Genomic DNA, 27,447 nt, shown 5'->3' with positions numbered 1-27,447 from the left:
TCCTCCTCCAGCTCCACAGCCAGGCCCAACAGCCAAGCCCAGCTGGCAGCTGTGTGAGGCACAGGGAGAGCTGCAGAGCTCACGTTGGCTGTGCTGTGTGTTTGTGCTGGGGAGCAGGAGGGCACACAGGAGGCAGGTACAGCACGGGGCAGCGAGGGCAGCACAGACCCACACTCTTGCAGGATCCACAGACAGGCATTTCTCTCTTCTTCCCTTCTCCTCCCACAGAATTAAGAGACACGTTTTAATGACAGTTTGCTGAAATGTTCACTCCCTGCTGATTTGACATTGGGCAGAAAAAGTGTCTACAAAATCAATTTTTAATAAATGTAAACAACTAAATTATGAATGACAAAAATATCACTGAACAGTTAAATATTAATCACATAATTACTTAAATTAATACTTTTATTGCAATATTGTGATAGAGAGCTCTACTTCCATGGTGTTGCTGCACTGGCTGGGCCAGTGTGTGGGGCACGACAGGACCCCAGTGCCCCCCCAGCAGAGGGACTTGGGGGCAAAGCAGTCTCCTGGTGCTTGCCACAGCCCCAGTTGCTGGTTGTCCCACAGGTCCCGCAATACTGGGTGCTCCTCTTAAGACCTCTGGAACCAGGTTTATTAAGAAAGAACTTCTGTTTTCTGTTCAAAATCAAGCTGTCAAGAAAATGGCTAAACTGGCCCCAAACCAGAAAGTAACCCACTCCCCCCCAAAAACTTTCCTGTCCCAAAGTGCCATTAAATTTGCTGACAGCAGCGTGTGACGTGCAGAGCCTTGGCTGTGCTCAGGGATGGTGCTGGGAAGACCAAGGGTGCTCCAGATGGAGCAGTGGGTGCTAAAAGCCCTGGGAGCTCCTGAGATAGACTTGGGAGAGTTTAAGAAAGAGATAGTGTGTCATGAGCTCTGCTGTAGGGGCTGAAGTTACTGCCCTGTGGGCCCCCTCTGTGCTCCCACCTCGACAGGTGCTGCAGGGAGGTGGAAAATTGGTCACCAGGGTTGTGGGGGGTGGGCAGCAGCAGCTGTCTGTAGGTACTTGCAGGCAGCACTCAGCTTCTTTCTCTGCCCAAGAAACTAAGGAAAGAATTTACTGGCACTCTTGTCCTTGTGGGTTGGCTGGCTGTGTTGTTTGTTTTTAATCTAATAAAAGAAGATCTTAATATCATAGTAAAATCGGTACAAAGCTAGAAACTCACCCCTCGGCGTTTTGGCGAAACATTATTGAAAATGTAAAAGCCTTTAGCAGAAACAACAGAAGCACAAAAGAAACAGTAGAAATAGGATCAACAGGTTGTGGGGAAGTGCATCCAGCCAGGGCTCGAGGTGCCAGGGAGACCAGCTTGTCTGGGGGCTGGACACCAGCCCTGCTGGCTCTGCGCTGTGGGGACGTGATGCAGGTGGGACCCTGGGAGGGTCGGGGTGGGCAGCACTGCAGAGCAGAGCACTGCCAGTGTCCAGGCAGTTGGGAAGAGCACAGTGCCAGGAGGGCAGGAGCAACTGAGGAGGAAGAACAGGCGGCTGGGAATATCTGTGCACGGGTGTGAGCATAGCAGGACCCCACCAGGGAGGTGGAGGCAATGGAAAGGCACACTTGCTATCCTTAGGCTTGCAACTGCTAGAATTGATCCTGGCTCAGTCTGCTCCCTGAATGGAAGTTAAGTGTTGGACACAAATTTTAAGAGTGTTTCTAAACTGGAAAGTGAAGCATCTCTTGCAAAAAGGTGGGAATGCTGAAGGAGTCTTCATTGCTCAGACTCACCCTTTGCTGTGGGATCCAAGTGCAGCTCTATTCACCTTGACTTTGTTTTCCTGTGCCTCCCACCTCTTCACAAGCATTACTGGAAGTACTATTCCTGTGTGCCATAAGCAAGTGCCTCCTGAGAATACCATTACCTAGTTTGTCCACCAGTACAGTGCTGGTCACCATGACAGCTCATAAAAACAACCATTTGTGGGATGACTTCTGCCCAATCTGAGCTGCAGCCAACCCCCATGACTTTAACTCATGGCACTGGAAGGAGCAGCTTCCTGAGGTTACCAGCCAGCCTAGGACCTTATTTCTGATCATCAGCAAGTTTGGACAGTGCAAAGCCATTCCTGTCCCTTGCACTTGCTGGCTGTCTGACTGCCTGGGTGGATTTTGCTTCCATGATTCTGCGTGCAGCCTTTCATTCTGGCCACCACAGACCATCCACAGAGTGCTCTGGATCGCGTGGGCCTTGTGGAGCTGCTCCAGGTCACCGTGCTCTTTTCCATAGCTTCACACATGATGAGTAACCCTGGCAAGCCAACTCCCCTTTTGAAGCTGCTGTTTGAGTTCGCTTGGTGCTCCCACAGTGTTGCATCTTCCGATTGACTTTTCCAGGTATGGTTTGTACTGGTGAGAAGGGAGAAGCAGGAGTGCTTTCCACACGCAGCATTACAACATGCTGCAGCAGAGTTGGTTCTTGGAACATAGCAGCCCCCTAAAACGTCAAATAAATCCTTAAACTATTCATCACTCTGTTTTTGGGGTGGCAGTTAAGTCTTTCAACACTCTGCGAGTTTCTTTCCCCAGCAGTAATTTCGCTGGTGAAGAAATACAGCTCAGGGCACTCCACAAAGGCCTCAAAATTCATGTTTTGTTTTCATTACCAAAAAAATGCTTCACTACATTAAAGAGTGGCCCATTAAAACTTTGTACCCTGTCTTCTCTGCGCCCTGTCGTCGTTGGCAAACCCTCCCCCATGCGCGTGCAGAGCCCAGCAGCAGCTTCTGCAGATCCACAGACAGAGGGGACCAGGGCTCAGCCACAGCCCAGCTTGTTTAGGTGTCAGACCTCAAAACTTTCAATAGCCAGGCAGATTTACTCAGTAAATGTGTGTACTGAACCTTAAGCTACCAGTGCTTCCTCTGCTTTCAGTCTGTCCCAGCACAGCACATTGGCTCATGTGCGTGTCCAAGGAAATGCATTAACTGTCTGGTTCCTGGAATAAAATGTAACCCTGCACAAAGCAATAGCTTTAGCTGTCTCAGGCAAATGGCCCTAAAACAACAATGAAAAAGAAAACAATGACTTACTAGTCTTACTGAACTTTGGGATTATATGAATTAAATGTTGCCGCGTGAACTGGACGGTGTTCTCTGATCCCATAGAAATGCTGGAGGTTGGAGAAAGCAGTAAACCTGTTAATAATTAGGTTTTAGGGGAGCATTTGGTTACTCTCAGAAGTAATTCAGAGTAGCTGAACGCTGACACAGTCATGACAGAAGGCAGTGAAACCTGGAGACTGTGCTTAAGAGGGCAGAAAGTTTTTTAGCAAAATTCAGTGGGGACTTACTAAGTCCAGTTTTGTTTAATATTTCCACAGTTTATTTAGATATAAATGGCACATTAATTAAATTTGCAAGTATATTAGGAAGTTATAAGATCAGAGCGAGGTGCAGCTGTGGAGAGCACATCTCACCATGTTGCATGAACCGGGACCCAGACCAAGTGATGCAGGGCACAGCCAGAAGCACCAGCACTGCAGAGGATGGTGGGGAATCAAACCTGCCCCTTCCCATCACTGGGATGGGCACTGGAGTCAATTCCATCCACCCCCCACCCTGCTAGGACAGAAAGCTTGGGGCAGGGTGGTGATGCTGGAAGGAGGGAGGCAGCAAGGCTGTGGCTGCAGCATTCATCAGCAGTGCTGGACATGGCCTTTGGCAGGGTTTGATAAGCTTGTTTTCCAGGGCAGGGGAAAGCTGTGCCCTGGTCTCAGCGAGGGATGTGGGGGGATTTCATGGCCCATTTGAAGGGGTGGTTCGATGATGAAATCCAGGCGGTTGCAGGATGGTCTCTCTGGGAAATGGAGGAGTCCTCACTGGCAGGATTATTTAAGACTCGACTTTGAAAGACGAGACACTCTGCAGTTGGGAACAATGCTGCACTGTCAGAGAGATGGACTCAATTACTTAATAGGTCTTTGCTGTCTGTCTCCTGCGATTTCCCTTTCAAGAACATATATTCAGCTGGGTTATTTCTCATGGGAAGACAAAGTGTTGTGAGAGAAGCCAGGCATTTGGAGGGGAGAGGCGGGAGGAGCGGCAGCCAGGCAGATGCCTGGTTTGCTCTCCATGGAACACGCTCCTCAGGACGTGGAAAAAGCTGGAGTGATGTAGCTGGTGTGATCCTTGGGTCCTGTAACCAGCTGATCCCTCCATCTCACAGGTCTCGCTTCCTCTTCTTTGCTCACAAAGGATTTGCCACTTTGCTCTCCTGCTGCCAGGCTCTGATCCCCAGGACTGCTGGTGGTGGCACTGTGGTCCCACAGGCAGTGCTGTACATGCTGCACAGGCCATTGGTTTCTGTTTTGTCAAAACATTTTGTGTTGGGTGGACACTGACAGGTCCACACAGCTCATGTTGGTGCATGGTCAGCCTCCCCTCTAGCACGGGAAGGCTCCCATGGCATTGGATCCAATGGCAGCCAAACTGGAGGAGAAGCTCATCTCCGAGTAACCACTTGGTGCTGCTCTGTTAGGACGTGGTGAACAGGGATGTGTAATGGAGCCAGTTCTCACCAGAATCACTCTGCCAGCCACGGGGTGAGCGTTTCATGGGCACTTTCTCGCTGGGGTCAGGGGCCTCACTGGCAGCCCTGGTTGAGGTCAGGAGAGCTGGGTGCCAGGGCAGCTGCAGGGCTCTTGTGCTGGTGTGTCTGCATGTGCACACGCGTGTGTGAGCGTGTGGGGGCACACACATGCCCAGGGCATCCATCTCTGTGCACTTGTTTGTCACCAAATTAAGATACTGTGTTACCTTATGCACATGGAACTGATGCACCTCAATTGGCTGGATGTTCTTAAGCCCTGGGGCTGTAATGAGATTTTGTCTCTTTTGCCCATTTCTTTTTCTCTTCCTTTTTTTCAGAATAAGTCGTCTGTTTAATGGCACAGAGCCTATTGTCTTGGACAGTTTAAAACAACACTATTTCATTGATCGAGATGGAGAAATTTTCAGATATATATTAAGCTTCCTAAGGACATCTAAGCTACTGCTCCCAGATGACTTTAAGGTAAGGAAAGCTATAGTCTGCAATCTATTTTTTCCTCCCGTTCTGTCATTTGTTTTGGTGCCAGTTGGTTTGTGTGCTTGACCTAAACACACTTAACTAAATGTTGCTGTTTATTTGTTAGGATTTTTAGTACTTGTGTATTACACTAGGGATGCTGTTATTTAATAAATGGACCAATGGTTGTCATGGATACCATAAAAAGTTAAACGATGAAGCTTATGGCTAAATCAGTTTTTGTAAACTAATTGTATTTTCTCACATTTTTAGCTTATTTATCAGGGTATAACAACAATTAAGAAACAACATCAGCAACTAGCACTTACCAGGGTTTAATGCTCTGAATCTGAAAGAAATGTTTTAAATTTGATACTTAGAGGACTTGAACTGTATAAATCTTTTTCTTGTTGGTATAAAAAGGAAACATCCTTAAACAAGCCCATAAGAATTTGTGTTAGATATAACCAATGCAGATACTTTGACTTCAGGAAGTAATCTGTTCACAGTTTGTGAATGTCAAAATATTCTTGGGAGATGGAATGGACTGAGGGTTTTTTAAGGAGCAGTGCATGTTTTCTATGAAATAGTGGCGCTGGTTGTTGCTTTGCAGGCCCTGATTGTTTAAAAGCTCTCCTCTTGTTTGTTTGGCTTCACACTTACGAAACTTCCAGCATTGTCACCCTCATGTATGAAAATTGGAAGACAAAAGTGTGCAAAGTGTAGATGACAAGATTAAACAAAAGCACTTACTCCAGGACAAAATGATGAATAAATTGGGATGGCAGAAGGGGGTGTGCTGGGTTGGAGGAGCGGAGCATTGCTGGAAAGGAAAGCTCCTGCGCTCTCAACGCGATTTCACTTCCTTGTGTTGGGTGGGCAAGATCACTTGGCCAGTTATGACTGAGTCAGTCCAGAGTTGTGGTTGTGGTGGTGGCTCTAGCTTTGGAGTACAGCTGATCCTCGGGCTGCAACTGCTCCTCAGCCATTCTTGCCTGAGTTATGAGGATAATCAGGTTTGATCCATCATGCAGTTGGTGCTGAGGGGACGCGCTGTGTGGTGGGAGCACACGTCTCGTCACGAGGCAGGAAGAAGGTTTGGCACTCGTGGGCAGTTTTGGAGCTCCACCCAGAAGGGCTGTCCTGAGCACTGGTCTTTCAGGCAGGTCAGGGAGGGTGCCCTGGGGGTTGGGGTGCTGTGAGACAGGGTGAGAGCCAGAGCGGGTTGGGGAAGCTCTTCACAGAGAAGTGAGAGGAAACATGTGGGTAGCAGTGAAGCTAAAGACCAGAGCAGTCCTGTGGGTTGTAAGATGGATCAAGTAAAGGGTGGAGAAGTGGGACAGGTGCCAGAGAGATGCTTTAGCAGCAGTGTTGTGGACAATCTAGTGGGACAAGAAGGTGTGAGAAGAGAGGGTAGAAGAGATGCAGTTCAAGTTGATCATGGCCTCAACCAGCATCCAGATTTCAGAGGTGCTCTGCAACAAAACCAGCAGGATTCGGCAAGAGCCTGGAGGAGAGAGTGCCAAGGACTTGTCTGCACAGCAAGCCACTGGCAGGGCTGGGAGAGACTCAGGAGAGCCGGCGCTGTGCCCGGGCTCAGGCCGTTGTTCCAGACCATGTCTTTGCATAGGGTTAACTGTATTTTATTTAGTTCCTCCCTGGGAGAGCTTTAGAGCAAACCCCAGGCTAATGAGGGCTCAAGAACAAAGCAAAGCATTGCTAGGTAGGGAGTAACTAAATAAAAATGCATAGAAGAATGCGCTGTAAAGCTATATTAAAACTGCATTGTAAACGGATTTGACTTCACAGAAATCGTGTAATTTTACCAGCGTGATTAAAGTGACAGAAGACAATAATCAAAGGCAGCAAATGGAATCACTCGGTGTTTCTAAATGCAAAACTCTATTTAAGGTATAAAACCTGACAGGTTTTCCAGTGAGACTTGCATTAAATGTTCTTTATGTCAAACAAAGCATTATCAAGTGTTTTGAATATTTATTAGTTTTTACCCCTTAATTTAATCAAGCAGTTTATTAGCCTCAAGGTTTAGCCAAGTTGCTTTTCAACTTGAATTGCTGCTCAGATGGTTATTTTGGAAAGTTTGGAATGTTAGTACCGCACCAGCGTTATTGTGTTTGCTATTTTGGTGTTGTTTTCAGACTAAGTTAACACTGAAATGCAGGAAAAGTGGGGTATGTGTTCTGAGGCTGGTGATTCTTTATTATCAAGTCTGAGTGGTGTGTTTACAGTGAATATTAATTACACTTCCAACTGCTCCTCAGACAGAACTTGAAAGTGTCTCCCAGGTCTTTCTGCTGCAAGCAGCTCTCTTACAGTTCATACAGTTTTCCTGGGTTTGGGGGATTTTAAGCCACATGAAGTGTGTTGAGGAATTACTGTGAGTGGTTTGGCTGAGTTCTGCTCTGCAGCCAAGCGAGGTGATGGTGAGCAGCCCCTTGCAGCTCCCTTCTTCTGCACTGTTCAGTGTCCTGTGTCCTGGAGCAGAGCATGGAGCCAGCACCCCCTGGGTCTGCCACACTGCTGGGTTAGGGGGTGGCTGGCACAGGAACTGCTCCTCCTCTGGTGCCCAAATATTCTGTGCCTTGATCTCCACCCTGCCATCAGAGGTGTTTCCCCAGGACGTTTATGAGCAGCATGTGACTCCTTCACCTCATGCAGAACCAGGACCCCCTGTACCTCCTTGTTTGAGACTCACTCCCTGCTCAGAGAGCATCAAACAAAAATAGACGTAGGCAATGTGTATATAGTTACTCCATCTGAAAGAGGGGAGGAGCACAAATGCACAGGACATCTGAGTTTTATATGGATCACAGAGGTCACCAGAATGACAAGGCCACCACTAATTTATTAATACAGTTACAAAATTAGTGTGCTTTCATCTAATTTTAAGTCTTCTCAGACTGACCTTAGCAAATGGTGCAGTTGTCATCACAGAAGTGAGCAACTTTCTCTCATAGCCAGGAGTCAGATCTTCACAGCACTAAAAATATAAAAGAAACGTTGAGTCAGGATGACAGTTTGTTGTTTCATGTAATAAAGAATAACAAGTGAAAAATAGGCAGAAAGAGCCATTTCAGCCTGCTCAGGAGTCAATGTTAGGTACAAAAAAATACAAGATATCTTTGGTGCTGAGAGAGCAGCATCAGGGTCACGGGAGACACGGTGTCTCAGTTTCTGTTGGGTATCTCTGCTTGTAGTTGGCAGGTCTGTACTGACCCACTGCACTGACATCAGAACAGCAGCACAACCAGCCTGGAGGTCACACCTCCCAGCTCCTCCCCAGGAAGATGCCACCCTTGTCATAGGTGACTGCAGAATTTAGCCAATGTGAAATCCACCAGAAAAAAAGACTTTTCTATCCAACAATAAGCAGAAAAGTTATTTTTTTGAAAGGCAAAAGGCTGCATCTTTGAAAGATCTGTTTACCTTTGCCATGAGATCTGAGTGTTGGCCAGAAGTTGTGGATGGAGGAAGGCTGTGGGCATCCCACCTGCCTGTCTGCTCCCTTTTGCAGGTGACCTGGCAGAACTTCCCCACTAGTTCCTACAACAGCCACAAGAAGCTGAAGCTCGTGGTAGCTATGAATGCTTTTTGTGGTACTTTACAGAAAAATTAGAGGCTGTACTGTCTCCCCATTCAGTCTAGCCAAGAGCACCCTGCTTGTGAGCAGGGACCATTACTGGCAGTGGGAATGACCTTCAGAGTAAAGTGGTTTTCCTCAGCTAAAGAGAAGCAGCTCCTTTAGCTCTCATAGACAGTGCTTGACTCTGGGCTGTGCTGCCACAAGGTACACTGCTGTTAAGAAGCTGGGAAGGTAGGGAAGTAATCCTTAGAAGAAATGGGAGAGGCATTAGTCCTGCAGGACAAGGAACTCCTGGATACTGTACAGAATCTGCTGTGGATGCTGCTCAGAACACTGCACTGACACCAGGGCTGGAGCCCCTGTGAGACAGAGGGTGCAGAATCCATGTGCAGTGTCCCAGAAGCTGTGCCAGGCTGCTCTGAGCCTGAGTCTCAATGAACCCCTGAGCACTTTGCCACTGTAGCTACTCCTGTGCCTGGTTCAGGGAAATGTGCCTCTTATGGATAGGTCCAAAATCCCCATGCTTAAAATCCTCATGTCTGCATCTGCCTTTGGTAACTCATCACAACTAACAGCATGGAAATGTTTTCTTGCAGTTCCTGTGGCACCTTCCTGGCAAGGTCCCTTGTGGGTTGAACTCTTCTACTTCATATTTCATACTAAACTTTTGCAAATCATCAGGGTAGGATTTTATATCTACAGTGCAAGGGTGGACCTACCTATGTCAGTATTACCTGGGCATCCTGAGCATTCAGTGCAGATAGTCCAGAGCTGGGCATCGCTTCCAGTCCTGTCACAGACACACAGCTCTCCAAACAATGTATAAAACCTGAAAGAAGGTTGTGGGCTTGGAGGTGCATCGAGTGTGAGACCCTGCCCAAGCACAGGCTTTGGAGAACTGGACCCCCGTGCTGTGAGCCACTCATTCTTTGTTCCTGGTTTGGGGAAATCCTCTTCCCTCCCTAAAAGTGCTGCCAGATTCCTTCAGGATTCCCCAGTCCCTGAGTGCAGAAAGGCCACATGGCCCATAAGAGGAGCAGAGCAGGTCAGGCTGTGCTGGTGGTGCCCAGCTGTGCTGTGGGCAGCACATGGAGTGGGGGTCACACAAGGTGTCCCTTCCCAGCACTGTCACTAGTGGACAGCAGTGAATTTCTCTTGCCTACAGAAGACCCTTTTTATCCCCTCTACTTGTTACAGCACAACAAATTCCTTTTATTGCCCCTGCCTGACAAGAGGTGCCCAGACTCCCTAAGGCTGAATGTGCACTTTACCCCTTGGCACCAGCACACCTCACTTCCCACTGTCCATTACAGACCCTTCTTCCAGGTGCTCAATCCAAGTGTGGAATAGACACAGGATGGGAGTCTTAGAACTAACCCAAACACCTTAGCTTAACCCAGGCAGTTATGACCAGGTCACCTTATCCTACAGAGCATGTGATGCTCCAGCACAGCCCCAATTTCCACACAGCCACCTCAAGTGTGGCTGTGTCATTCTGGGAACAGTAGTGGAAGAGCTGTTTCATTTGAAAGCAGGTTGTCTTCTCACAAAATGAAACGAGAATATAAAATTTATCCTGTTTATTTTAGGGCACATGACGACTAGCAGGAGTCACTAAGGAGCTGCATTCCATGCAGTGGGCTAAGAGCTGGCTGTGGGGGAGGTCGGGGTGGTGTGATCCTGGTTTTGTTTGTTTTGTGGCAGTACTGTTTTGGCCCGGGGGTGCAGCCCATCGAACTCCTGTGATTCAGGATACTGTCAGGCTACTGCAAAGCCCAGTGAAGGCAGCCAAAGCCTCTCGTGAATGTAATGGGCTTTGCATCCAGCCTCAGGAGCACTGCTCTCTGCTTTCAAAAATGAAGGACTGCTTTTTCTATCACTGTACCATCTCTTCTGGGTTTTACTGTGGAGTTTTCTTAGCACATATTTGCTTGATTGCCCTTACAAATAATACCTTATTTTATAGTGACCATGAACCCAGATATTCTAAAACTAGTTTTTCAGGACCCACTGAAAACAGTGGATGACTTTCCATTGCCTTCAGTAAGCAATGGCTGCTCCTGTTCCCTCTACAGCATTTAATTTTTCCTTAGCATTGCATGTTTTCCTTTTCTTGAAAAAGAGATCCGTGGCACCAGCAGATGCCAAGTGAACGTTTGGTGAGCACTGCACACACCTCTAGTGAACATGGTTGGGTGGTGGACTGTCCTGATTCAGTGTCCTGCATGAAGATTTCAGGAAATTTGGGACAGGGTTTTTTTTTATTTAGGCTACTAACCCCTGTAGGTTTAAACTGATCCCCTGCTCAGTATCCAGGAAACTTCACCGGTTGACAGAGAAAAGCAGTAATGGTTCAGCAGAGAGTGCTGCTTTTGGGGAAGGGTGAGAATACCTTCCAGAGGCTTTGGGGCTGATGCTCTCTTACCTGAGAGAAGGTAGTGCAGCCAGTGCCCAGCTCTTTGCCTGGCCTGTTCCCAGCGCTGGTTGTTTGCAGCATGCCTTCTGTACGATTTCTTCTTTAATCTTCCTGTTGTTTTTCATCTTCAAGCTGTGTCCCGTGAGTGTGTTTGTTGCCCTCATTTCTTCCCACTTGCTCTTATCCCTCTTCCTCTCTGCTCTGGTCTTTTTTTCCCCTCCCTTAGCAGTGTGTGCATTGTCCCAGCCTTAACAGACATCAAAGAGATGTAAAGCATTGGATGTCCCTTTTGTAAGGCGATAACCTTGCCGCTGTCACTGTGAATATTCATACGTCTCCAGGCTGCAGGCAGCCCTGGGGTGAGGGAGCACCTCAGCTAACGGTGGTGGGTCTGTGGTGCCAAATTTGAACAGAGCTAACTGCTTTGGTTCAGTAATACCCTGCAGCAGCAGATTTTACAGGTTAATTCCAAACCACTCTGAAGAGTCGCACCTTTTTGTGCTGCGTGTTCACTTGATTCCCCCTCTTCCCTGAGTCCCTGGGCAGCAGCACACCCGTTATTTTTCATGGAATTTGAGTGCTCATTTCTTGATTATTCCTTGTCATACCATTCTTTCCAGTCCAAATGATTCCAGTCATTTCACTCTTGGGATTTTTTTGTTTCATTTCACTGGTGTGGAACCGGCCTTTGTTCCAGGTGTTCCACAAAAGTCAGGTACTATCTTACCTGGGGTGCAGCATTTGCATCTTTAAAGAGGTGCAAGAACCAGGAAAGCAAACAGCAGGTCTTTGCAGGGAGGAGCTGATGCCGTGCTCTTGTTACTCCTCTTCCCCTCAGGAGGCTGAAGGAGGTGCTGGGGCCAGTGTAAGCAGAGTGCTCAGTGGGAGTGTCTCCTTCTCCTCCTTCTCAGGCTTGGCCTGGTGGGCACTGCTCCCTCCTGGGGTTGGGGGGTGCTGACACCCTTTGCCTCCATGTACTCTCACATGGCTGAGGTGGAAAGATGTGTCAGAAACCTGATGAAAGGATGTGCAGCAGATATCTCAGTCACTGAACTGGGAACTGGATCAAATTGGGAATTTGAATTGCCCAAAGCCGAAGTGAGGTGATGGACAAATGGCAGGGAAGAACAGCTTCTTTTAAGCTGTTGGAGTGCACAGCTGAGCTCCCAGCCAGCGGGATGGTCACTCCCTCCATATAATTTACCAGGCTCCAAAGTATGCTTTAAATACATGAATAGTCATGAAATGCAGGGAGCAGCTGAGCTGCTGTAGCTGAATTTCAGCCTCAGCAAAGACAGGTGAGAAGTGAAGCTGAACTGACATCTCCATCTCGTAACATGTGTGAGAGGCGACAGCGAAGCCTGAGATCTGTTGTAAGATCAGAAGTATCTGAGGCCAAGACTGAAGATTAGGGCTTGGAACATCTTCTCTTACATCAGTAGGCTTTGTTTATTGCAACCAGCTATTTTGATTTCTTAATCCAAGACTAAAGCCTTCTGGCATTGAGCTTGTGGGATAATAAATGAAAGGATAATTCAGTGCAATGGGAACTTCATGGTCAGCTCAAATAGATTCAACACTAACACCATGTGGTTTTCTGTGTAGGTGTAAGATGAAGATATGTGGATACCTGTTGCCTTTGCGCTCTTGCTGACAGTACATAAGCCTAAGTAGGTCAAACAGGAACAATACTCATTTTTAAAAGAGAACTATAAGCATTTCTAGTTTCTCTCTCTCCCTCTCTTTTCTTTTTTTTTTCCTCCCAGGACTTTAATCTTTTATATGAAGAAGCAAAGTATTACCAGCTGCAGCCAATGATTAAGGAACTTGAGCGATGGAAACAAGAGAAAGAACAAAGGAAACATTTCCAGCCTTGTGACTGCTTGGTTGTAAGAGTGACTCCAGATCTGGGGGAGAGAATTGCATTGAGTGGGGAGAAGGCTTTAATAGAAGAGATCTTCCCAGAGACTGGGGATGTCATGTGCAACTCTGTAAATGCAGGCTGGAACCAGGACCCAACCCACGTTATCAGGTTTCCCTTGAACGGATACTGCCGGTTGAACTCAGTGCAGGTAACGAATGGCCTTTTGGTGCTGGCTCATCCATTTGCTGGGGTGGTTTTTTTATTATGTCTTGTTCAATTATATGCAAATTATTTGCTTCTGCCCAATTACTTTCAGTGCTTATACTGCAAGGAGACATTTTCTGCCTGGTGAGATCACAGTCTTTCAGGTTTTCCTAAGTCTAAGCAGAAAAATAGATTTAGATTTTGTGTATGTTAGTGCCATGCTGGTCTCATAATGGTGTTATACTGATAAATGCTAATTTTTTCATCAATGTATAGCCTTCAGCAGTTTTTTTTTTTCCTCCAAAGTGCCTGCAGGAAGAAAGAGAGAGTTCCAAAAACTACAAAAAAAAATCTCCACACCATTTTATAGAAAATGCAACAATGTGTAAATGCATAATTTATGTCTCACTCATAATTAAATGATGGTGCCTGCGGGATGGACTTAAAAAAATTGATCTCTGCACTTTTTTTTTTTTCAAAAGGATGTTCTATAAAAATTGCCCAGAGTATTTTAAACAAAATGTATTTCATTTTATACTCAGAGTTTTGACGTTAGGTTTAAAATTAAACATATGAAACAAAAGAAGATAACTGGACAGATAGGTGGATGGCAGCAGAAATAAATACGTGGCCTGTGTTTAGGCAGCTGCCTGAGGGACAAGCAGTGCCATTTCACAGGGATCATCACCACAACAGCCAGAGCTCCTGGTGTGGCTGTCCTGGGGCTGTGGAGAGGAACAGGGGTGATGATGCCATTAACTTGTGCCTTAATTAACAAGGGCAAGACAGAGCTCTTAGTTTGTGTCTGCCTTTGGAACAAGCTGCAAATACTTGTGTTACGGGAAAGGGAAATCAACCTGTAGGGGAATATTTCCAAACATACCATCCCCTGCAGGTGGGCTGTGGCTGCAGGTGTGAACTGGGCTGTGGGAAATGCCTTTGTGGTCTTGATAAACTCCCCTGTGGGCAAATAGCTGCAGAAGAGCCCATGGCCCAGCCTGGCCAGGGTGGATGGGGAGGGAGGTGCAACAGCCAGGGAGGACAAGAACCCAGAGGTTCTGCCTACCTGTGTGGTTATTACACATCAGCTGAGGGGCCTTCCACCTCCCAAGCTGCCAGGTGACAACGTTTTCAGGAGACCTGTAGTTACCTGAATATGTTAAGATGTATGGAGTTGTTTTAACACCCTGAATTTGATGGTGACACCCCCTCCATGGGGCAGCATTCCCTGATGCACTGTGCACTGACACTGTTGTCTGAAACCCTCCTAAACCCAGCTGTTTTGGATGATTTTTGGTTCAAGTCTCCCAAGTGGTGTATTTGGTTGAACTTTTAACAGCCTGTGGTTAATTCTGCACAGTCCTGAGCAGTTTGATGTCTGGCAAGGTTTGGAGTGGGCTGCCCCCAAACCAGGGGGTGGTGAGAGGCAGCCCTGTGCTCTGGCAGTGGGACAGGGGCGAGTTCATCCCCGTGCTGGGGGGTGAGGGAGCAGCTGCAGTTTAGCTCAGGTAGGTGGAGAGGGAAGAGCATTTGTGTCTGAGCCACGCTGTCCCTGTGATCCAGTTAGATGCACACGAGGAATCAGAATAACTGCAACAACAAAGGGTCCCTGTGAGCCACTCACCAGCTCAGCACTGCCAGCGGCCTGGCAAGGCACTGGGTGCCCACACGGCTTAGCATGGCCCTCTTTTATCCACAGCAGTGGAACTAGGAGGGTACGTGTGCTTGTAGGAAAAGCTGTACACTAATTACTGTTATTATTTGAATGTGTTTTGAATTCAGTCAAAATTCAGTCAGAATCAAAGAGTTCACCTTGTAAAGAAAAATCTCTGTCAAAGAGTCTGCAGTATAAGTAATACTATTAAATTACATCATTTTACTAAATTACATCATTTTACTATATAATTAATAGAAAGTGTTTTCAAACACTTTCTGGAAAACTATGCATTTCTGAGACCAAAGGCTGATGAAATCAGCAGCTAATTATCATTGGCTCTGATGAACTCTGGTCAGTGCACAGGCACTGCTCTTCCCCTTCCCAGGATTTTTTTACAAAACAATATTAAGTCAGAAGTTGGAAATACAGTGAAGCACATGCACAAACTTAAGGGAGATGGGTAGTAGGTGGAAGAGCACAATTGCTTCCAAAGACTCCTAAAGAGCAACACAGGAAGCCTGTCTGCTGTTTGCTGAGATACATCTCTTCTGTCTCCCTGTGCCCTGCTGAATGTATTTGGTAGCAGAATTGCACTTTTTATACATTTTCTTATCATATTTTAAGAATATTTTTATTTGTATCAAGAACTGTGCCTATAGAACAAAAAATGTCAACACTGAATAGGTAGTGGTAGGCAAAAAAATACAGTAACTTAATTTTACACCCCTTTGTAATTATATAAATGTATAGAGGTTTTTTCAACTCCTTGCAACAGGTTCTGGTGAGAATCATGAGTTTACCTTGGAGAAAATTCTGTGATGCTTGTGTATGTTGAACATTGAGTCTCATAATTAGGAATGTGTTTGTTAGTATTCTGCAAAATTTACATAAAATGAAGGGAAAGGATCATGTTTCCCTTTGGAAAACCTTCCAACAAAATCAGATGCACTTGGAATATTGGAAGACAGCGTATATGAAATCCTAGCACAAATCCTTTATATTTATTACTCTGTGTCCCCCCCACACAGGAGAGTCACAGCTGAGACTCACCTCTGGCATATTCTCTTTGGAGATTTTCGGGAATGTAGCTCTGATTTGATTTCAGAGATGGTTACTCTTTCCCCTGTCCATATCTTACTTTCAGAAGAAGTGATGTGCATAGAGTCAAATTCTCTTAAGTGGAATTCAAACCTGTCCACGTTCAAAATGCTGTTGACTCTCGTGCACGTGCCAGTGTGTGCAAACCAGGGCCCAGCACCCAGGGCAGCCCTGCAGGAGCCTCGCTCTCCGACCTGAGCTCAGCCTCATCCAAGTGACACTTAAAACTCTGCAATATTTAAACAATCTCTGCATTGTTTACAGGGTTTGGCCTGTTTTGTTTCGTGCTGAGAAAACTGATGATGCCAAGGTTTTTAACCCTGGATAGTGGCCTGCAGTGTGGCCCTTCCAGCACGTACCGAGCACGAACGAATCGCTTTGTTCGGCGCGGTGCTCTGAGGTGTAATGTCTACCTGGACAGTGTGTGTGCAGAGAGCAGGCTCAGGGAAAAAGAATTCTATGTTAACATGCAGCCTTCCATAGCTTTGGTCTGAGGCAAGCCAAGGGCACCCCCGTGCTTGTTTTGTCTTACAAGCAAATTGATTTTTAAAAGTTTTTAGCAAGGATTTTGAAGTCCCGTCTCTCTCAGAAATCTTAGCTGTCAATCCTCTGTTCCACTATCCAGTTCAGTGGGAGAAGCCTCCTTTCCCGTGGCTGGGTTGTCTCTCATCTTCATCTTGCCAGGGCTAGGAGCAGTGATACATAATACACTCAAAATACACTCCCAGCCTGCTGATGTCTTATTCCTCCTTCCATCTCAGACTCCTCCTGCCTTCCTCTCCAAGGAGGAACAAGTGTCAGTGTCTGCACCCCATTTCTGTCCTACAGAGCCCACACAGCCTGGACAAATAAAGGAGATGAAAGCTTTCTCTCTCTCTTTTAAATGTATTTTGATAACCCACTCTCCTGCCCCTTCTTTTCATCTCTCCCAGTTCATTATTCTTCCATACTCTGGTGTGGGTTTTTGATCTTTCAGTTCTACAACTTTTTTACTGTGTAGAGTATGTAAAAATCAGGGCAAAAGTCAGGGAGATTTGGCAGATGTGACTTTCTGAGAACTTTAAGTCTCCGTGTCCCAAGGCCAGGCAGAGCTCCTCAGGCAAGCTGATTTCCAGCACACTCGGCGTGGCTCAGGCAGAGCTGTGCTGGAGCAGCTTCTTTCCTTTGCCCGTCCTTAGCAGCCAGGGGAGCAAAAGTAAAATGTTTTAGTTACCACTGAAAACCCAAACCCTGGGTTGGGTGCAGATGGTTAGCACAGGCGGCCTCTAAGGAGGGATTGAACAGATGAAAGCCAGCAAATGCTGCTGCCGTGGTTTGCACTGCACTGCCACACCACCTCAGACACAGCTGTTCTTCTGAAATCATGTTCCTGGAAAAAACAAAGCCAACATTCAGGCTTTGCACTAAGAAATGCACTGCGGCCTCACGTGGGTCTGTGTGTGAGGGTGAGGGCAGTGGTCTGGAGCACAGTCTCCAAAGTCAGTGTAACTGCTGGTGTGCTCAGGGGGCCGGTGGAACTGAAAAAGAAATTAAATTCTTTCTACAACCTGTGCCCATGAAAGTGGGCTGAAGGTGGGTATATTGCTTAGACACCTCTCTAGGCTGAGTGAACGAGTGGCTTGGTCCCTGTTGCTGAGGGTGGCTGTCACATGGGGATGCTGGCGTGGCCAAGGCCGTCAGGTTCAGTAAACTACCAGTTCACTTCCCACGTGCTGCAGCAATGGAAGCAGTACCTTGGGTGAGGCCCCTGGAGAACAGCACAGGCTGCTCCCCTTGACAGCATCTATCACACAGAATACCCCAGGAACTGCTCATCCAGGCTGCTGCCCTGGGCTCGGGAAGCACCACGGCGTCTCTCCTCTGGTGGGTCCTGCACTGCAGATCTGCCGAAGGAGGATCTGGCATCTGCTCTCACCTAACTCTGGGAGAAGCCTGTGTGCGTCCTGCTCTGCTGGGAAACCGAATATCAACACGCTCACGCATGTGAAAACACGGCCCCGATCCCACTGCCAAGATCAGCATGTCCTGGGGTAATGTGCTGTGTGACAGTCGCAGAAATTAAAGTTGCCTCTGGGTTCCTTAAATTCATGCATCTAAATTGCACCAACTTTTCTTTAGGAGGAGAAAGAAAAAATACATATTTGGGCAATACAGATTAACCTCTTTCTTGGGCCAGAACATTTCCCTATTGTCCACGTCTTGGCTCTGCGTCCCATCCCTGCCATGCTTTGCTACCAGCAGCCCTCCCTTCCAGTGAGGGAGAACAGCTGCCATTGCCAGGAAAATCTGGTGGATGTGTCATTCAGGCTCTTGATACATTTTCATCTGCCAAGGAAGAGCTTTTCAGGCCCTCTCTGTAAGATTGTTCCTATTACTAATGAATAATGGGCACTTTTTATTACAACTTAAACCTGATGTTGCTTTCTATAAGCAGTAAGAGATAGCATCAATATCACCACAGTCCAGTATTTTACTATATAATGTACTAAGCTACTCTGCAGAGTGCTTATTTCTTTGATTAATTTTTGTTTTCTACAGAGGTTTGCTGAGAGCGAGACTTTAATCACAGTATAGTCATTTAACAATAAGTTATAGAATTATAGCTGAATAATATTCATTCACAATGAGGACTGGAAAGACTAAATCCATCATTTAGATCTGGTGCTTCCGACTGCTTTTATCACTAAAATTTGCTAAATATTAATCTGATTTTTTCCCCCCCACATTGCAGGTGCTCGAAAGATTATTTCAGAAGGGATTTAACGTGGCAGCTTCCTGTGGTGGTGGGGTGGATTCCTCTCAGTTCAGTGAATACGTGCTGTGCCGCGAAGACAGACGACCACAACCCACCCCAACAATCAGAATAAAACAGGAGCCCCTGGACTAGACCCTCCCTGTACCCCCTTTGTAACCGTAGAAGTGTTTAATAGTCCCTTATGTGAAACACTAAGGATTTGCAAAACAGTATTAGCAAACAGACTTTGACTTTATGTTGCCAATTAGTGGTATTCTGAAACTACCTGTCACATAGCCAGCCACGAAATGCATTTGAGAAGCCAGTTGTCCGTTCGTCACGGTGGAGTTCCCGAGCGCGCTGAGCACAGCAGGTCTCCGGGATGGACTTTGGGCTCAACAGCAGTGCTGTGGAACAGGAAAAGCTTCGTAACCCCCTGACCCTGCACTGCACTGGACTTCTGCAAAGACCAGTTGAAGCAGTCGGATGGATCAGCAGGAGCTGTGGTTCTGCCAGCCTTCCCGAGGACACCCCAGTGCTGTGACACGTGGACGTCTGTGAGAGGAAGATGGAACGCTAAAAACTGCACTGAGACTCTTCCCTGACTGCCACACCTCCATATCAGACGTGCTTTACACCTCCAGGCACCACGGGGCACCTCTGTGATTGTACTCACCCACAATAGCAAATGGCTTATTTTTATACTACATTTCCAACCGAAGTCTCTCTCTGTGGACAGGATCCAGAATCAGAAAAGGACCGATTTATAGTCAACTGGTGCTCAGTACTAAAAACCCCACCCAAACCAAACAAAAAAAGTGACAAAAAGTTAGACAAGGCCGATTATGGCAATATTTGCAACAGTAGGGATCTGGAAGCACAAAATGAAATGCCATCCACCATCACACAAGGGTCACATACCCGACATGGAGCTGTAGCTCTCTTAAAGCCAGTCTTGTTTTGACACAGAAACTGTTTAAGTTTTGCATCATCAAAGAAACGTGGTTCTGCCAAGCAAGCTCTGCCACCCCTCGTTAATCATTTACTAACCATGTTAGAAGCCCACATTTAGGAGGAAAGTGTAAGAATTTTGGACAGGCCTAACTCTTTATGGGTCTGGAATTCTTGCAAAGAGCTGTTAAAACCCTGTACTGCCACTGCCGGATGAAAGCAGGCCGCCTTTGGTTTAAATTGTTTTATTAATTTAAATTATTATTAAAATATTAGTTCTGTAGCCGCCCTCTATCTGTGTCCCTTTCTCTGTAACGAAGTCAGGGGTCTGCAGGAGGGTCCTGCTACTGCCAGGAATCGGCATCGACTCACAGGGCTCCCTAACTCAGGAGACAGCGCCGTGTCCGCAGGTGCGAGGTTATAAATAGCATTCTGCGAGATCCTGTTTGTTGCTGTTCAGCATGATTGGGTCCTCAATAACTAATTCATGTGTTAATCACAATTTAGTTTCTCCCACATTAATTTATAGAATACTGTTGTAGATGCTGAATCTTAATTAGATGCCTAAATACGGCCATATAGAACAAGGGAGAGAGCATTAGGTGGTCGACAGTTCTTCAGTGCCAATTGGTTGCAATCAGGCAAAAGTCACATTTAAGACTAATATTTTCAAAAGCGATGAGCTGTACTGACTATCCAAGGAACAATCTAGGCAGGGGTCTAATTTTTGGAAAAGGGCTGGATACCTGTCCATGGAAAATCAGACCTCTGCAGGTTTTCTCACCTTGGTCACCCAACTCAGAAATCTCTAATGGCAATCCTGGCCGGTTGGCCTGCTACCTTAGCAGAACAGTTGAGCAAATCTGTCTACTTTAAGAGTTGTAAAGTTATTTTATTTTGTGGTTTTATACTTGTACGACATTCTAAAGTCGCTAGGCATTGCCATATTTGAATATATGGCACAACATTCACCTTTGTATGTAAGATATCTGTAGAATTGTATATTATACATTTAATATTGTAAAGAACTTAACGTATAATTGTCATGTATTTGTGTATGCACATTTCTTATACAGTACTTCATGCCATAAACATTTCTGTAAAGTAAACGAACAAAAATAAGCACGTAGGGTGGAACACTCACTGTATCTCCCATGTTGTTTGAAAGAGGTGAGAATTTTTGATTGCGTCTTCTCCAGCCTTTAGCTCCATTCAGCTTGATGTAGCCATGTCTCACAGAAAGGAAAAAAAGTCTTTTTATTTATTACTTTCATACATTGAGTTACCTTTCAGTCCAAAGTATCCTTAACTAATCTGTTCAGGTTCCTGTTTTTCCTGTATCCACCCTGCCCCCCTGACCAGGGTGAGTGGCACTCGCGGCGGCTCTGGCAGCGCATCCCCTCCTGTTCTTACCTCAGCCAGGGAGCAAAGGGGACCCCTCCTGGGGACATTTGATCACAGGGGCCCAATCCTGCCCCCGGTGCTCGGCCAGGCCTGCCCAGCTCCACAGGGCTCTCTGCCCGCAGGACCGGGCGCTGAGCACCCGTGGGCAGCTCTCACGGGCACCGAGGGGGATGATGCTTCTGGACACGTGTAGGACGTTGGAAGTATTTGTGGTTGGTTTTTCCTCGGTTTGGTGTTTACCGTGGTTTTTTTATGGCTCAATGAAGCAGCTCCAGTACTTGGGGCAGCTTTGCTGAGGTGGCACTGGAAAGGGTTCCAGGCTGCACCAGCCGAGTTAAATGTGAAATTGAGACGGAAAGTTTGAACCATGACATCACAGCATTGACTGCAAAATAGCACCAAGGCAAGGAAGACATGTGGAAACAATCACTTTCTTAGAAGAAAAATGCCTTTAAAAAAAAAAAAAAGCTAGGACATGTTCTTTTAGTTAGTAACTTCAGGTCACTTATTTAAAGATTATTACAGTTTCATTTATATCTTTTTTACTTATTTCCCTGTATTTTTAGGCAGCAATATCAATGAGAAAACTGATTTGAATTTTTACTTCTGGCCTTAAACCATAGCAACGTAACTTAATGAGGAACATTGCTCAGCTTGGCTAAGAGAGGTTTCAAAATGCCACGGCCACTCCAGCGAGGCCCCGTGTGCAGCCAGCAGATGTTTCTGCTGCCGAGGCCAAGAAGCAGAGCCTGGTTTTTCGCCTAATTCGATTGAACCAAACTGTTCTGATTCGCTGTTGCCGAGCACTGACCCCGTGGCCCCACAAACCCGAGCCCTCCCCAGCACTTTCTGTGCAGGGCTGCGTCAGCCCCGCGCTCCCAGCGCAGGCAGAAAGGGAAGGAGAATGTTCTGTTGTGCTTATTGGGCTCGTCGCTCCCCGCGAAAGCAACTGCTGAGTGCATCCATTCTCTGCATTAATGGCATCGAGGTTTGTTGACAATTTTATTAGATGTTTCACAAAGGATAAGAATCAGCACAACAAAACATTGAAGTATTTGGGTTTTAATATTTCTTTGTGGGTATTCTGTTAATATTTTGATGCAAAATGTTTTCTGACCAGTGCTTAAGAGCTACGAGACAATGTGAAATTCATGTTTGATAAATTAATACTGTATGTCACTCGATGTGTTACTTTAGTAAATTGTTTTATTTCTTTACAAAATAAGTACAAATAAGGGAGTATGTTTTCACACAAATTGGGGGTATTTACGAGTATGTACAGAAATCATCAAAATAACGTAACTCTAATAAACACAAGGCCTTTATAAACTATATGTACAAATTATCAATACATTTAAAACATAACTTTACACTTCCTGGCCTTAAATACCTTATGAATAATCTTTTGGCTAAATAGCAGCAGTATAAATTTTCTTCTGCTTTTCATAAACCTTAAAAAATAATTAAAACCTTTGTTTTTAAAACTATTGGACAAATAGTTCTATTTGTGCTTTTGCTATGGTTTCCCATCAAAAAAAAAATATTGCCTCAAAAAAGTGGCAAGCATAACATAGTAAAAATGGAAAAGATAAATAAGCAAATGTCTCCCTTCCGTGGTGACTGGTAACACTGTTAAAGTCTGAAATACAACTTGTGCCCACCTGCCTGTGACTGCTCCTCTCAGATCCCCATTTAAAGACTCACACTGACCTCGCTCGGCTTTGGTGTGGGCCCAGAATTCCGCTTCAGCAAAGCATTTAAAAAGCATTCCTCCCACCTTTTAGCTACTTACAACTACTCCTTATGCTTAAAGCCTGTTCATGAGCCTCCTGGGACTGGAATCCAAGGCATCGCCACCCCTGGTGGCACCGGGATTCTCACCAGTCCCAGAGTGGAACCGACCTCCAAAAACCTTTGGAGCGGCTTTAAAAATCCATATAGAATACTCTAAAAATCTTTACTGAACAATACTCTCTTTTTTTTAAAACCACCATTAAACCATACTCTTTGCAATAAATAAATTAACATCTTTTAGAAAATAAAACCCAACTTTGAATCATGTTACTAACCAGCTGCTACAAATGCACAAAAGGTTGAAGGGGTTTAGAAAACAACTGGAAGCTAGTCAGGGTAACTCAGCTGAGACCCAAGCACACAGACTTCATACACTTAGGATTTGGTTCAGCAAATGGCTCAGGAAATGAGCTGTGCAGTAAAAGCAAAAATCCCAAATATATAGAATTTGTGAGAGTGTGCTAGTCTCTTGGCTGTGCAAAAAACTGCCGTTATAACTAAGCTAAAACAACACCAGGTATGACCATGGTTAGTGAGACAGCGCCAGTAAACGAAGAAGGAAAGCCCAGCCCAGCCCCGCAGGTGAACACACAGAACACCAGGGTGGGCCCAGTCCTGTGACCTGTCCCAGTCCTGGCCAGGAGATGCTTTAGGTGAGCCATTGCAGCAGCCTTGCATTTGTGTGACTGCAACACCAGCTACTTCAGCCTTACCTAAAATGGCCAAATGGAGCAAGACTTGGATGTTGGTTATATCTGCGGAGTTAACATTTTAAAACCTTTTGCACTTTTTTTTTTTGGTGGTTTTTATATCTTTTTTTTTTTACATAAAGGAAATTTATTGCATGTGTCTGACAATTTTACAAAACAAAATTACTGGAACATTGACTTCTGAAAAAAATAGAAGGCACATTAAAATGACAGCTTTCAATGCAGGTTGAGCTTCTGTATGGAGCAATCAGTACAACTGTTGGCTTTATTTAAGCAGAGCTCGATAGAGCAGGAGAGAATGGCTCATTTCTCGTTCCTGTTCCATGTAGAAGATGAAGTCCCTGAGGTTTACACGTGTTATTTTCTGTCGTGGATACTGCCTGGGGGAAGCAGTGCCCAGGCCAGCCTGACTCCCACCAGACACACCGAGACCCTGCAAAGAAAACACGGCAAACTCGTAAGTCCTGCAGCAGGAAAGAGTCCCCTCATGCTCAGGTTTGCAGCTGCTGACTGCTGGATTCTTTTAAACATCTTCAGTGGATTACTGAGCCTCATTCTCAAAGCATTACATGTAATGTTTTTTATCATTATTCTTTCTACCGCGTTTCACCGAGTTAACCCGAGTAAAGAACTCAAGTGCAAACATGTGAGACAACACCTTGTTCACTTACAACTCAGGACAAATCTGTCCAGTTCTCCTGCTATTGTTGTGTTCCCTGTAGACGTATTTGACCAGTTTAAATTCAGGAGCCTTTTGAGGACCAAGCTATTTGCAGCAGATAAAGCCATGTGTGCCCCATCCTCCTGCACATCCCAGCACTGGAAACAGGTGAGTGGTGTATTGGGATGTTGCTACTCTGCAGGTGCAGGTCCCACAGGGGACCCCAGCTCTCTCCTCTGGGTCTGCTGAAGAAAAGGGCTCAGTGTGGGGAGATTCTCAACTCGAGCAGACAGCCAAAAGTTCAATAACATCACACATTGTGTGATGATAAAGACAAACATTAGTATACTTGTTTCCACAGCTATATTAAATAATTATACATTTTTTTAATTGGTATATAGGTACTGAATTACTGAATACCTCATCCTGGTTTTGTATATGGAGAGAAAATTCCCAAACTGGGCCCTAAGGACGCTGTGAATCTGAACATTTAGAAATGGAAAGGACCTAATTACAGCCTCTGCAGTCTCATGGAGTTTAAACTGAAACCTGGTGCACACATACAGTTCTTTTTTCATCTGTAGGAGTCCATTGTTTTTATTAATTCCAATTGGTTTGTAGCAAAATAAACTGTTCTAACTTAGAAAAATAGGTTTTAATCTCTAAAAAGATTTAAGCTATGTTTCAAACCTGTAAGACATCTGGTAAAATTTTCAGTACTTTTAATATCCCCAAATTTACTTAGCACTGCTCAAACCTACCTTCCTTTCCCCAGGAAATACTTATTCTAGGATCTTCACTCCAGCCATTAAGAATACACTTAAGGGTAATTTTACTATTGAAAGGTTGTAGGGGAAGTGTATATGGTCTGCTGAGACATGGCACTCTTCCTCTTTTGTACCATAGTCAGTCAGACTCCTTGCAGAACTGCACCATCCATGTTATTTCTCCTATACCTGCTTATTAAATTACAGCACTGGGGCAAATCCTGTTCTCCTGTAACCACAAACACAAAAGGCTTAATGGAGTGCAGTGAATGTGGCTCAGATTGCAGGGAATAGTGGGAAAATCCCACAACCTTTGAGCACCGTGAGCATCTGAGCTGAGGGATTCTGTCCTCCAGTGTGGAGTAGTTTGTGTTAATTAATTGATTGAGCACCGACCCCCCCTGCTCACAGGAAAGCAGCTGCAGGGGCTGCTCATCTCTGCTGGAGCCAGACACATGCCCAGTGCATAATCCATGTATTTAGTGGTGCTCCGAGTTCAGCCTTTACACCAAAACCCTTTGCATTCCTGAAAGAAACAGGACCATTTAAACCCTTAACTTGCCATCTTCCACAGGCTGGAACAACATCGACCCTTAACCTGCCTCCCAGCTGCACCCTGAGCACACACCCACTTTGCCAGGGCTGTGCCCACTCTTTCTAACCCTTCAAGAAACCACTGTGTACATATTTATTTTAAATCAAGCTGACTCAAAAATATTTTTCCTTCTTCTCTGTTCCCCACATGGTGCATCTCTCCCCTGCCCACAGTACTACTTATTTCATGTTCATCCTGACTACAGGACCTGGACAGTGACAAACACACTTGAAAGAAATGTGGCCACCTTGAACTCCTTAGAAACCAGTGTCCATAGCATTCTGGACTGGAAGCATCCCACACACACTTACCAAATAGTAACAGAAAAGGTGAATAATTTTTAAAATTTTTCTTCATATGAAACTATTTCTTGAGTCAGTTGAGTTACATTTACAGCAAGTAACTGCTCTCTATTTGGACAGTAGCTGGAATTAAGATGTGCCAAGTCACATTCATTGCTTTTATCACTTGAGATACCAAACTGTTACATAGGAAGAACACAACCAAATGTATATCAAGCTGTGCACATTGGTAACCACACTTGTGAGCCCATCAGCTACCTGATCATGTCCTGAAGTTGTTTTACAAGGTGGAAAAAAATCATAAAAATTATTTTAGAAATACAGAAGCACATCTGTAAGCTGACAAAACAGTAATTTATATCTGTCAGTATATATTGACATATATCATGTCAATCACTAAATTAAAGACCAATTTGTTTAGTACTGCACTGTACTCAAAATTATTCTGCAGATGCTATATATGAAAAGGAGACTACTAAATGCCGCAATTATTTAATTGTATACATGAATTCAAATGTAGTTGAAAATCATTGCCAAGAATGGTGAAATTGAAGTAATTCAGAATTTTCTCGAGACAAATCACACATTTTTTATCAGCATGAGAGACTTTTCATTAACCCAGACAAACCCTGTGTTGTCTGTATCTATGGCAACTAATCAGAGTTACACAGATAAAAGCGCTAATAAAAGAATAAATGGTTGTAAATTGTTTACATCCTCTATTTCCTGTTCCCAAATCACACACACACACAACTGCACATCAATACTAGTTTTGTATCAGTGAACTTCTAGTTATAATTTTAGGAAAACTTAGGATGTTCCAGCCAGAAAAAAACCACATTTAATTTATACATGAACACACTCTGCCTCTTCATTTTGAGACTGCTCACATACATGAGTTATGGTGACTTCCTGTCCCCTTCCATCCCGGCCTCTCCTTTCCCACTGCCTCCTCTCCCTTGCTCCTTTAATCCCTTCTTGGACCACACCAAGTGACTGGTGACTGCCTTGAACTCTGCAAACCCCACAGCAGGGCAAGGAAAGCAGAGAGCAACCAAATCATCTTGTGCTCCACCCACTCCTCACAGGCCTCCAGGGAGGGGGGTGCAAGGGGCTTTCCTGAGACTGTCCCCAACTCCTGCTCTCACCAGGACTGAAGAGAAGATCAATCCATGGCAAATCAGATACAGGAGTTTGTCCCCACCCTGCTGCTGTGCTCTCCACTAACCTCCAACCCATGACCCACTGAAACAGCAGAGTCTGTCCACTTCAACAGGCTTTAATGCTCTTCAGCACTCCAACAGCTGATGGGTAGAGAGCTCACAATATTTTAAACAACAGTGTTGGACTGTCAAGGTTAATTCAACTTTTGGAAGCTACGACCTAGCTTGAAATTATGGCTTCAGAAGAATCAGAGTAATTACTGGTTCAGTATAAACGTTTTGAAGCAATTCTGAATTTATGGCAGGTATGACACAAGACTTGGGCCACCCTTCTCAGCCTGTTTGCTATTTTCATGATTTTCCTCTGAGAAAACTCATGCTGTTGGCAAAGACAAATATAAACAGTTCAGAATAAAACACTGACCAAAGACTTGGTAGATCAGTAGGTAAATATACAACACTCTGCCCCAGAAACACACTCTCACAGTGA

At 45.3% G+C, this 27,447-nt stretch overlaps 2 protein-coding genes and 2 long non-coding RNA genes across 7 annotated transcripts in view; 1 reads left to right on the top strand and 3 right to left on the bottom strand.

The window, feature by feature from the left end:
• The window catches only part of KCTD15 (potassium channel tetramerization domain containing 15), a 43,662-nt gene extending 23,055 nt beyond the window's left edge, over window positions 1-20,607 (top strand). For 3 of the 4 annotated variants that reach the window (XM_027701536.1, XM_027701534.1, XM_027701533.1), the window contains exons 3-5: window positions 4,895-5,039; window positions 12,820-13,125; window positions 18,608-20,607. In XM_027701536.1, the coding sequence (XP_027557337.1) occupies window positions 4,895-5,039; window positions 12,820-13,125; window positions 18,608-18,763 (607 nt within the window). In that variant the 3' untranslated portion in view covers window positions 18,764-20,607. Of the gene's footprint in view, window positions 1-4,894; window positions 5,040-12,819; window positions 13,126-16,140; window positions 16,782-18,607 lie in introns of those variants that run through there. The other variant, XM_027701535.1, reaches the window with a different exon arrangement.
• Window positions 7,876-12,811, bottom strand: LOC113976399. Its single transcript, XR_003537088.1, has 3 exons — window positions 11,063-12,811; window positions 9,372-9,466; window positions 7,876-8,034 (listed from the first exon to the last, which is right to left on the bottom strand). It is a non-coding gene; the product is annotated as an uncharacterized LOC113976399 (long non-coding RNA).
• Window positions 14,199-19,006, bottom strand: LOC113976400. The gene is made up of 3 exons (XR_003537089.1): window positions 18,897-19,006; window positions 17,090-17,245; window positions 14,199-14,271 (listed from the first exon to the last, which is right to left on the bottom strand). It is a non-coding gene; the product is annotated as an uncharacterized LOC113976400 (long non-coding RNA).
• A 1,546-nt stretch (window positions 20,608-22,153) lies between the features above and the next one.
• The window catches only part of LOC113976410 (transcription initiation factor TFIID subunit 4-like), a 147,405-nt gene continuing 142,111 nt past the window's right edge, over window positions 22,154-27,447 (bottom strand). The window contains exon 16 of the mRNA XM_027701552.1: window positions 22,154-23,902. Within this exon, the coding sequence (XP_027557353.1) occupies window positions 23,735-23,902 (168 nt within the window). The 3' untranslated portion in view covers window positions 22,154-23,734. The remainder of the gene's footprint in view (window positions 23,903-27,447) is intronic.

This window comes from Neopelma chrysocephalum, unplaced genomic scaffold (assembly GCF_003984885.1).
Source record: "Neopelma chrysocephalum unplaced genomic scaffold, ASM398488v2 Primary Assembly neopelma1_159, whole genome shotgun sequence".
Taxonomy (NCBI): Eukaryota; Metazoa; Chordata; class Aves; order Passeriformes; family Pipridae; genus Neopelma; species Neopelma chrysocephalum.
This window is presented reverse-complemented; position numbering and strand designations above follow the sequence as displayed.